The 12,725-nt window shown below is 34.9% G+C and overlaps 1 protein-coding gene across 1 annotated transcript; it reads right to left on the minus strand.

The window, feature by feature from the left end:
- Positions 1-9,338: 9,338 nt before the first annotated feature.
- Positions 9,339-11,287, minus strand: LOC106400241 (probable serine/threonine-protein kinase PBL23). The gene is made up of 5 exons (XM_013840618.3): positions 10,777-11,287; positions 10,531-10,712; positions 10,267-10,456; positions 9,794-10,188; positions 9,339-9,713 (listed from the first exon to the last, which is right to left on the minus strand). The coding sequence occupies exons 1-5, from the start codon at positions 10,910-10,912 to the stop codon at positions 9,459-9,461; spliced, it is 1,158 nt and encodes a 385-aa protein (XP_013696072.1). The 5' UTR covers positions 10,913-11,287; the 3' UTR covers positions 9,339-9,458.
- Positions 11,288-12,725: the final 1,438 nt, after the last annotated feature.

A 12,725-nucleotide genomic window follows, 5' to 3' on the forward strand; every position in this document is an offset into this window, starting at 1 on the left:
AGCAGTCATAATGCACTCTCCCCAAAATTCAATAGGAAGCGACGCCTGAAACCGTAAAGCTCGTGCCACATTTAGTATGTGTCGATGTTTGCGTTCGACACGACCATTTTGTTGAGGTGTTCCAACACATGATGTCTTATGTATAATTCCTTTTTCTCGAAAGTATGGTGTCATGCACATGAACTCAGTTCCATTATCACTGCGAATTTTCATAATCTGAGTATGAAACTGACAATGCACCATGGAGACAAAATTCCGTATGGTTTGAGCAACGACGGTTTTAGTAGGCAATAAGTAAAGCCAAACGCTGCGTGAGAAATCATCGATGATGGTAAGAAAATAACGAGCACCACAGCGAGAAGTTGTTCGATAGGGTCCCCAAAAGTCACAATGCACCATTTCAAATAAAGCCATAGTTTTATTAGAACTTGTTGGAAAAGAACAACGGGTTTGCTTGGCGCGTACACAAATCTCACACACCTTATTTCTGAGAACATCATTACTAGAAACTGAAATAGGTAAAAAATCCAAAACTTTCGAAGAGGGATATCCTAAACGATGGTGCCAGACATCAGCTGTTACGGACTTGGCTTGATGAATAGCTCCTGCAAATTCCATCCCTCGCAAAAAAATAGAGTCCATTCAACTACTCAGCCACTCCAATCAGCGTCCTGGTAATGCGGTCCTGAATAAGTCCAAGTTTATCAGTAACTTGAAAAATACACGCTTTCTGACGAGCTAACTGTGAAACAGAAATCAAATGACACTGAAGGCCATCAACAAACAGCACATTCTGAATCATAAACAGAGAACTCAAAACCACTGTTCCCTGTCGAGTGGCAAGGGTAATGCGTCCATCAGGTAATTTAACAGGTAACGAGACAATATCCCGTAGATCAGTAAGTGATGCAACTGAACCAGTCATATGATTCGTAGCACCCGAGTCAAGAATCCAAGAAAATTTAGAAGACGTACTGCTCAAGGTATTAGCCGGTGTCTTACGCTCATTCAACATAGTGACCAACGTCTTCCATTGATCATCGCTTAATCCGGTAAGTCCAATACGGTCCGAGTCTGATATCGCATTTGCAGAGTGTTGAGATGGTAATGTAACTGCGTTTGCTCGAGCAAGATCCGTTGATGAAGATCGAGGAGTCGACGCAGAAGCTCCTCTTCCATTGCTCTGTGTAAGAACCCCTCTTGGTCGATCTCCCCACCACTCTGGATAACCTAATGTCCGAAAACAGTTAGTTGCGAGATGCCCTTTCCGACCACAGCTCGCACAAGTCAGCTTCATTATTTCTTCTTTGGAGACAAAAGGACCACTCGAGGATGAGGAAGACCCAAAACTCTGTCCAGTACGAACAGCATGTGCCATTGTGTCTGCTCGTTCATCAAGAACCCGAGTAGTATGTTTTGAATCTTCATCTTGTAGTAAAGCGCTATACGCGATGTCAAGAGACAGGAGAGGATCACGCGACAAGAGATTTGATTTTACTGAGCCGTAGAGGGACTCATCCAAACCTTTAAGGAACTCATGTAATTTGTCCTCTTCCCTTTCTTTCTCAAGATTAGCTCCAATAGGACACCCACAACTTTTGTTGACCCGATGCTCTGCTAAAGCTGTCCAAAGTTGCATTAGTTTCCCGTAGTAAGTCTCAATTGACAACCCATGTTGTCTGCAAGTTGCAAGTCCAGCCTTGATCCGTTGAACTCTCTGTCCATTATTAACAGAGTATCTGCGACGAATATGCTCCCAATAATCACTAGCGATCTCGAGATGTGAAAGATTGGAACGCACAGATTTAGCTATAGTCAGTTTCATCCAAGAGAGTACCAAAGCGTTGTTGGTCCACCAGTCATCAAGGTCCTCCGAATCTTGTTGCGGTTGCGAGATTGAACCATCAACAAAACCAAACTTTTTCCTAGCCTTAAGGACGGTATTATAGGAATGCTTCACCCCTGGAACCGATCCGATCTTACTCCCCGTCATATGGCTGGAGGAGTATTACTTCTGCTAGATCTCTGGTTTGTAAATGACTAATTAAAAGGGTGGGAACAGGATCATCTATCTCTGTATGGAATGATCCTTGGATCCCAGCCACTCGCCCGAGACCAGCAAACAAAAATTCTCACAATTTTTATCCGGAACTTACAGTGGATTCCCTCATCAATCAGGAATCTCGCTCATGGAATGTACAGGCGATCAGGGCTCTAGTGGATCCGAAGGACGCAAGAATTATTGAAAGTATCCCTTTAAGTAGGAACCATGTTGAGGATAAGAATGGATGGCATTTTACTAATAATGGAAAATATTCGGTCCAATCAGGTTATCAGGTTGAACGTGTTTATCCTGACAGGGTAAAACCTCCTGATTTTTATGGCCCCACAGTGGATATTCTTAAAGCTTTCTGCTGGAAAGTGCGGTGTCCACCGAAGATAAGGCATTTCTTGTGGCAAATGGTATCAGGATGTATATCGGTAATGAAAAATTTAAAGGCACGAGGGATAAGAGGAGATATATGTTGTGCTCGTTGTGGAGATCCGGAAGAATCAATAAATCATGTATTTTTTGAATGTCCTCCTGCACGTCAAGTGTGGGCACTATCCAAGATCCCTTCAGCGCATAATATCTTTCCTATCAGCTCTTTATTTGTTAATATGGATCATCTTTTTTGGAGAGTGCAACCGAAAATGGATGACCATCAGTTTGCATGGATTTTATGGTATATTTGGAAAGCCCGAAATAACAAAGTTTATAGTAATTTGGATATTGATCCGCGGGACACTCTTAAATTAGCTGAAGTGGAATCATCACTCTGGACAGAAGCACAGGTGGGAAATGAGCCAAGGAGGGGGCTCTCGGTACAAACCATTCCTCCTTTAGAGACATCAGGTCGATGGTGTTTTATTGATGGCTCATGGAAGGATAAAGAATTAATGTCAGGGCAAGGCTGGTATAGTACTTTACCAGGATTTGATAGTCTACTGGGGGCAAGGAATGTATGGGCATGCCTCTCTCCCCTTCATTCGGAGATAGAGGCTTTGATTTGGGCAATGGAATGTATGAAGAATTTAAGACAGGTCCAGGTTACGTTTGCTACGGATTGTTTTCAATTGGTGAAGATGGTTTCGGAACCAGAAGAATGGCCAGCATTTGAAAGCTATTTGGAAGATATCAAACTTCTCAAAAGAAGCTTCCTCAACTCACACATCGTAAATGTACCTCGGACGGCGAACCTTCGGGCGGATAGCTTAGCACGTAGTGCACGCAAGCAATTGTCCTTTGTCGTTCACATGGATGCGGAGTTACCAATATGGTTTACAGAGTCAATATGATTTTGTAAATTTCTTGCTGAAAAAAAAAAAAAAGTGCCATACGCAGGTTAGTTGACCACTCGTTGTAGTTCGGCCCTTTAAGCAAAGGTTGAGAAATCACGGATCCCGAATTATCACTAGAAGAAAGGTCATAAGGTGATATGGTCCTCCGTCGTATCTCAACTCGTGATTGTGTAACAGCTGAGGTCTTCAACCCCGATTCCTCAGAAGACTGTTCTCCATCTTTACTTCCCATGTTTTCGTATTAGAGAAGAAAGACAGAAAAGAAAAATCAAAAAAGAAAAGAGAGCACACGAATTTGTATATGTTAATGCTCTAATACCATGTCAATAAACCTATAGAAGTATGAAAGAGTTTCTTGTATTCATAAGGTCAATGACCCAAGGTATATATACATACGGGTAAACCTAGTTCTAGAGTATCTTTACATAATCGTACAATAGGAATATTTACATAACCGTCATATACGGATATATTCTCCGTATATATCCGTAATAAAATCATTTATAAATCAACAAAACATTAAATTCTTTTTTTACGATTATTCAAAATCTCGAAAGGACGAAGTAAGAGATGTTATTAGCAAAGTTCAGAAAAAAAGAGATGTTATTAGCAAATTTATTACGATGATGAGTATGACTAAGAATCATGATGACCAACACTTATACGTCGATAATTGATGGTTTCTTAATTACAAAAAAAAACCGTTTTGTCAAACAAATTACTCTTCTTTAATGTGGTCAAGCAGATTTACTTAAACTAATACTTTCGGAGTGGATGTAAAAGTTACTTCTCCGTGTGCTCGATCGCCAAATATCTTGTCACGTTGAATGCATATGTCATTCTTCATTCACACACATATCTCATGACATGTAATTCATTCACACAGGGTTATAACATTATGTTTCTGTCAATTGTTTTGAAAACCAGACCGGATACCGATTTGGTATACCAACTAGTTGATTGAATTGACTGATTCAACCGGTTGAACCGGGTTTTTTGTTTTTCTTTTTAAAGAGCATTAACATATACAAATCATATATTTACACTGTATGTACAAATAGTTTTATATATGATACATTTTCTATTTTTTTCATTAACTAGAAAAATAAACAATAAACATAAATATATATATAGTTAACAAGTGAATACCATGTAAATTGAAACTGAGAAAAACACAAATGATTAATTGTTCAAATTATCACATATATAAATTTATTCTTATAACTCAAATTCTAAATTTTGTGAATATAACAAAATGAAAATAGAATATAAGAGCCAAAGAGAGTTTTTACATTCTTTTTTGAAATGTAAAATTCAATAGAAACTAATTAAATAATGATAATTAAACATTGATCATGAAATACTAAAGTTAAATAATAACTGAAAACATATTATTATGTGTTGATTATTAAAACCAGATTTCCAAGCTGATCTAGATCACCAATTTACTGATTTTTAGCCGGTTTTGTCAACTTTCTTCAAATTTAAGTTTTAAATTAAACTGAACTTAACTTTTTTGATATATCCCTGTTTAGCTAGTTTTACCGGTCAATGAGGTCCGGTTTTTTTAAATATTGATTACTGCACTAAAAATATCAGTATTTCACAGAAAAGTGTCGATTACTAATAAGTGACTTCAAAGTTTTTTAACATGTTGAAAGTTTATCAAATAATGTTTTTTTTTTAACAATTTTATAATATCTTTTTATTTTTTTCTAATTTTTATTTTATTTTTAAAATGTGTTTGGTATTAAAATATTCACCAATAACAATATTCTGAAAACATAAATAAACTTCTTTTTTTTTTGAAACATAAATAAACTATAAAGTATTTTTACTTGCTAAGTCAGCAGCACATGAAACGTGTTAGGATAACAAAGACCGCATGGAAATCTTAACTCCGTTAAGTACTTCAGTTGATACATTATCAACAATTTTATTATTGAACCCTCACTCTCCTTTTATTTCCAGTAAGCACCCTATTATCTTTTCTTATTATTGTTTTTGGCTCTTTTATCTTTGATTATTATTATTATTCATCCACGCTCTCCTTCCTCTCTGCTCTCCGCCAGTGCAGGCCAACCAGGTATATTAAACTTCACCTTCTTTCTCCGAAGTGTTAGATTCCCCAAGCCCTAAATTACACTGGTGGTCGAATCCTGTAGCTTACGTTTCTAGAGAAGACGCTCACGGTCAGGGGGAAAGGAAACTGAAGAAAGAAAAAGAGATGATGAGAGACAAGCTAGAGAAAGGCGTGAGAGGTCTACTTCACCGTTAGACAGGAGTCACAAGAGTAGGCCTTCACAAGACAGAGCTACTACTGCCTCAAGGAATGATGAGGTATCTGGTCTGTACTTTTGTCTGCTTGAAATGATTATGTGACTGAAAACTGTTTAGCTTTAGTGTATGCTAGTAAAGTTTGTCCTTTGCTGCTGCTGATGCTCTCATGTTTCACATAATATATATAGTTTGGATCCTGTAATTTAGCCTTTCTATCGCCTTGGTCTGTAACTAGAACCTAACGTTAGCCATTTGTTGCTGAGTGTGCTGTTAAATGACTTGAGAATTGAGATAGTTTCTTTTATGACCTTTTCAGTTCCAATGGTTTCTCTTCTGTTAATGAAAGTTCATTATTTAGACTATGTTCGCTTTTAAGTTTTCATTATTTTCCTGTTATATTTTTAGCGCATAGTGATCTTATTTTCTTCCTATCATGCTATCCATAACCAAAAACACTTCATAATTTTCTGTGAGCCATAAGTGTTTGTCACTTCTTCAGTCGTTTTGATCTCTTTCTTTTTTATCTTTTCAGGGGTCTAATGCAAGAGGGAGTGGCGAGGAACTGTGAGTCTTCTTGTTATTATATTAACCTTTTACATTTTTTTCAGTCATCTGTTAAACTATGCTAGGGATTTTTTTTAACAGCAATGATGAGGAAGATTCAATTGCTAGAATGAGAGCAGCTGAAGAAGCATTGGCGGCAAAGAAAAAGGTATCATTATATTAAGCATCTAGTGATTGGAAATTTCCATTTTCGTTTTACTCTCCTGGCTCATCCATTTGTTGACGCTTCAGATCTTAATTTTTTTTTTTTTTTTGGTAACTTCAGATCTTAATTTTCTTAGAAAAAAATTGTAGGAAGAACCATCTTTTTGCGGAAGAAACCAATAGATACAGAGGTGATGTTCACTGCAAGAAAAATACGTTTTAATAGTAGACCAGGATAGCGTTTTTTTGCTTTCTGATATGGTTTATATCCGTTAGTTTTAGATAGCGTTTGTATTTTTGGAAACGCTATGATTGAGCGGCATCAATCGAAACGCTATGATAGCATACATTTAATAGCATATAAAATAATAAACGCTATAATAGCGTACTTTTTGAATCCCTAAACCCTAAACAAACTTCTGAACCCTATACTCTAAAAAGCAAAAGTTAAACACTAATACACTAATAGTCTTTATAATATTTTAGAACTTAAACTCCAAATCTTAAATATAAAATTATCAACTTAAATATTTTAAAATTAAACACCAAACCTATATACATTAAATCCAATATCATGCATAATCTCTAAATCTAAAATCCTAAACTTCATATTTGATAGTTCTTAAATTTCAATACTGAAACATACACGTTAAAACCAAAAGAAATTTATTATATGTAACTTCCAAACATACAAACTTTAATTCTTCAATTAAACTTTATACCCTAATTCCAAATATCAAACATATATAAACCATACATCCACTAGATATAATTTTCAAATCTAAATTTTTAAAATTGTAAAAATTCTAAATTTTTTTTGTCAACATTAAAATTTTTAAATCTAATCTTTAAATTTAGGAATTTTGAAAAGAAATCTAAAATAAATGTAGAAATAGTTTTAATTGCCTTTTAAATGGTCTTTGATTGATTCTAATCTAAAGGCTAAAATTAATCTTTTATCTATCTTTAACTTTCTTTTTTATTGGTTAATTTTTTTGACAAGGATTACAGTTTTTAGCCATTGATCGTTTTTGATCTAAAATGCCTAAAATCATTTTCTCTCTCTCTTTACTCCCAATAGATCTGAAATCTATTATTCTTCTATCCTTTTTTTTTCTACGTTTTCATTCTCTTTTTTCTTCTTTTTCTTCTTCTACGATTTTTAATTTGTTTCTGTACATTCACTGAAACAACAAAGTAGATCTGATTTTTATTTGAGTTTGGGTCCAAGAAGTGAAGAAAAATATTGGAGAGGAGGATCGACGCCTCTATTCAATAGCCATGGAAACTCTGTACGCTTCCTCTCAAGCTCTGTGGAGAAGAAGACCAGGAAGATGGCGAGCAAGCTCCGTGGAGAAGAAGACCACGAAGACGGCGAGCGACTATGAAGGTGGCTGGATGCAACGACGAGTACGCCTCATCTCTGAAGCTTGACTCTCAAATCCCACAGTAAAGAAGAAGAATCAAGACGGATGTGAAGAGCATAGAAGAGACAACGACGAAGGTGGTGGTGGGGCTGTTGAGGACTGGAAGATGAAGAAGACCACGTAGGTGGTGCCATGGTGGTGTGCGGCGGCGTACAAGATGAAGAAGATGACATATGGTAGTTAATTAGGAATTAGGTTTAAGCTTGGTTTAGGGTTTTGGTTTATTTGGTTTGGTTTTAGTACTTTTTTATCTAATTAGATTTTTTTTAATATTTTTGTAAAACAATTAACTGTAAATAAATTTAAATAATAAAGAAATCTTAAATATATAAATTAATTTTAAATTTTAATTTTATTTTTATTTTAAAATAATTAAAATAAAAATAATCTTAAAATTACCAAATTTAATGTTAATAATAGCAAAAAAAAAAAAATTGTCGCCAAAAAAAAAAATAGCAAAAAAAATATGCTATTAAAGAATATTTAATTGCATATCAAAAAACGCTATAATATATAACAATAAGATAACACTTCAAAAAACCGCTATCTAATGTGTCTGACCTACTATTACGGACGATGATACAGTGCTTCATAAACCGCTATCGTATTGTTAGATAGCGTTTTTCGTCCGCTATTAAAACGCATTTTTCTTGCAGTGGTTATCTGGATCTTATGAGAAGAAGGGTTTTAGGTTAATATAATGACATCGTGAATGTTCTTGTCTCAGTGAAGTGGAAATGGAGAAACCAGATGGTATGATGGAGAAGCAAGTGAGGTAAAACTCTTGTTTGCTTTTTCATTTGGCTTATTTCCTCGCTTTAAGGTAAAATTAATTTCCATTTATGCCACCTTGCAGGCCTTACATTACATTATGGATCTTGGCAGCACCAACAAGACTTACATCAATGTTTCTGATATTCCATATCTACTGTGCTGGTGCAATCTCAACATTTTTAATACTAGCATGTAGAAAACACTTTCTTATTGATCGAATGTTTATAGAGATTTTAGTTTCTATTGTTGGGTTTCTAAGGTGCCCTTTGCTAAGAGAAAAAGGTTGGCTTTTTGGTAATGAGATCAATCTTCTTTACTTTAAAAGCTGCAGCATCTTTAGACATTGGACCAAATTTAAAAGTAACACATTGAGACAGAATTGAGATTTACCAAGTATGTACCAAAAACAGACATGACTTCTCTGTAAGAAGAGGCTATTGAAGATTTTGTCAAGCCTTTTGAGTGAGTGATCCAAGAATCACATCACGGATCTCCTCGCTGCTTGCTCTGTCAAGATCGGTTCTTCCTCAGCGTCTAGAACTGTGAAGTCAGCGCCGGCTCTAAGAAGCTCCTCGAGCTTAGGCTTGTCTTCTTAGGCTACTAACTTCAAAAGTACATCTACTGGATGAATGTTTTGGTCTCCATCTTATCGTAGGTACCTTCAACTGCAAGCATTACCATGTAGTTGGAATACTGCAAAGCACCAAAGTAGCAACAAAGATAGTTACTCTGTTTCGAAGTGTTAAGAAGCAGCAAACTCTTCAAGAAATGTCACAAGCCTAACATTTTCTTACGCAATATTGTTGATGATGTTTGTTGTACTGATTTGTTTATGATAATGCTTGTTGTAACTCTAAAACCTGATTCCATGATGATGTGTTACAGATTTGTGCAACGTATCAAGACATAAAAAAAAATGCTTAAAGCTTAAGATCTTTCATCTTCTCCTTCTTCTTTGTTGTTGTTGTTATCTGTTTCATTATTTTCTTCGACTTTGGTCACTCCTAAGTACTCAAGCGCAGTGACTACATCGCTCATCGTTGGCCTCGTTTCTGCTTCTTCTTGAAGACACATCGCTGCAACTGCAAGCGCTTGATACAATCCCTTTATCGGATACTTCCCTTCAAGCAACGGATCCGCCATTAACGTGAACTTTCTCTTATCTTTAAACAATGGACTCGCCTGCTCATTTTAGCAAACCATATGAGAAAAACCAAACAAGAGATCTTAAAGCTGATGAACAACTTTGCATTACTTATTACCCAAGTCACTAGATTCTGTTCTTGAGTTGGTTTCTTGGTGTCGATGACTCTTCGCCCTGTGATCATCTCCAAGAACACGACTCCGAAGCTGTAAACATCGGATTTCACTGTGAGCTGTCCTGTGAGAGCATACTCAGGCGCACAGTAGCCGTACGTTCCCATCACTCTCGTTGACACATGAGTCTCTCCACCTGTCGGACCAACTTTAGCTAAACCAAAGTCCGAAAGCTTTGGGTTGAATTCTTCGTCAAGTAATATGTTTGAGGCCTTGAAGTCTCTGTAGATCACAGGAGGATCAGCCGTCTCGTGTAGATACTCGAGCCCTCTCGCTGCACCTGCTGCAACTTTCATCCTTGTGTCCCAATCCAACGGTTTCTTCTTGTTCCGCACCAATTCTGAAATAATAAAGAGGTGATTTTCTTACAAAACTATATAATCTACGATGTTTTGTAATGTTTGAAATGTATATATACCGAGAAGATGATCTTCTAATGAGCCATTTTGCATACACTCATAGACAAGAATCCGTTGATCACCGTCTGCGCAATATCCAACCAAATTGACAAGGTTTTGATGATGTAAGAGACTCAGCATCATGACTTCAACAAGGAACTCTCTGTTCCCTTGGTATCCATTCCTGTCTAGCTGCTTAACCGCAACAACCTAAATAATGCAACAATCATAATCAAACCGCTTTAACAAGAATATGAAGGAGATGTTGCAAAAGTTATATATACCTTTTCAGGGGTTTCTATGTGTCCTTTGTAAACCCTTCCGAAACCGCCTTCACCGAGCTGATTCTCAGGGTTAAAGTTCTTGGTGGCGACGCAGAGCTCTCTGAATGTAAAAATATGAGCACTGATGTTCCCTTTCCCAAGTTTTGCTATCTCTTCGGATATGTATCTTCGCCTACTGCTATCTACAAGTATATATGTCAGCTTCTTCTAGATAGAAAAGTTTAAAAAATATGTAACAAATGAGACCTGTTTTAAAAGAAATGTTGTCAAATCTAGAAAGATTGTTATTTGCATGAATGCAGTCTTTGATGCTTGGTATCGATGATGAACGTCTGGTAAATCGTCTCTCAGACATACAACAAAACAAGCAATTCAGTTTCATTTATAATGTATATGTTTTTTGTATCTTTCTGATTGTTACTACAAGAAGATTATTGGTTACTCCAGTTTCATGGATGGTTTTTGAACTTGGAATCCAAGATGGCAAAAGGGTTTCCTGAAAAAAAAAAAAAAATGCTTGGCCTTTGAAGAAACCAAATTTGAATCTGGTCTCTTTTGGCCCCAAAAGAAGAAGAAACAACAAAAATTAGAATTAATTTTTCCTACTAAGAACCTTTATATGTTGGATTGTTTATTTTATGTTTACTTTTTATTTTTCTTGAGAAAGGCAAAATAAATTGATGGTGAAGAATCCATTGGAAGAGAATTAAGATAAAATAATCTAATTTTGATTTTATATATATGTTTATCCATTTCCTTTTTCCTATTAATACCCTCTTCTAAATTTGATATTTCAGATGTCTTATAGGAATTTTTAAAGAAGAATTAATCTTCATGGATATAGTACCCGATTTAAAGTCAGTTACAAACATTTACACCAAAATGGTGGGATATAAAGGTTCACAAGAACACCATGGTTCTAACCACTAAGGAAACTTATATTGCTTTTGCCATCACCTTTTTTGGAATAGAGACAGGAAGCTATCTGAGTCAAATTCATAACCACCACTGCCTAAATATTATCTCAGGTTGGCTCAAGAAATTTTAGAGTAGCAAAGAGAGAAGAGGATCCTTTTTTACTACAACACAAATTATAAGTTTACTAAATTTGATTACTCCTAAGTTTAATCAAGATAGCTAATATCCTATATCTAATGAGTGTTTTATCATGTGGCTACTCCTGATGAAGCTAGGGATATACCATTTATGCATGTTTTAATGAGGTGATGAATATCATTTCCCAGATCTTTAAAGCTCCCATAATCTAGAGTTTATGTTGTATTTGTGAAAATCATTGCGAAATAAACACTTGATATATGATTATTTTTTAAAAAGAAATACCATATAAACTTTAAATAAATATATTATAAGTATTATTGTATTAAATGTAATATTTAAAGTGAAAGTATGAACATGGTATAAAATTATCAAGAAACGTACTATTTATAGATTTATATTGGTTTAGTAAGACTATAAGAGTAAAATTATTATCTATTTTAGGTTAACTTTCATAAGATGATATTGAAAAATCTAATAGTTAATAGTGTAAATACTCATATTAAAGATGTTACTTGATTACATAGGAATGTAAATTATATATCAGAAACATTTCATTATAATATTGTGTGTACTATTGTGTTCTTCAAACTGATAGATTGACATTGACTTTTAAGAAAAAAATATTATCTATTTTACCAAAAAAACTATAGAAATTTCAAAAGATCTGAGTTTTAAAACTTCTTTATCAGAAACAAAAATAATTAATTAAAGAGAGAGTGTTTTATATAGAAGATTGCAATAGACATAAGAAAAAGTAAAATAGATAACTATGATACAAGTTGCTCGAGTTAATTCAACAATATTTCAAATTACATATGATATCTTCTATTTTGGCAATCAACACCTCAATAATTTTATACTATATTGGAGATTCTAGGAAGATATGAAAATTTATTGTTAAGAAATTAATTTTAATAAACCTTTAGTTATGTTTCGTAAAAAATATATCTAAATCAACATAGAAAGTACACTTAAGAAGTACAATAACCATAAATTAAGTTTGTAAGGGATAGATAGGTTAAGTTTGGCAAGGATATAGTTATGTTATGTGGTGTACAATGATTGTGCAATTGAGAGTGAAACATGTGCTGTATTTTTATTAGCTATTGTGATTCTTGATATTTTCATCCCAAAAC

Source organism: Brassica napus, chromosome C1 (assembly GCF_020379485.1).
Source record: "Brassica napus cultivar Da-Ae chromosome C1, Da-Ae, whole genome shotgun sequence".
Lineage (NCBI taxonomy): Eukaryota > Viridiplantae > Streptophyta > Magnoliopsida > Brassicales > Brassicaceae > Brassica > Brassica napus.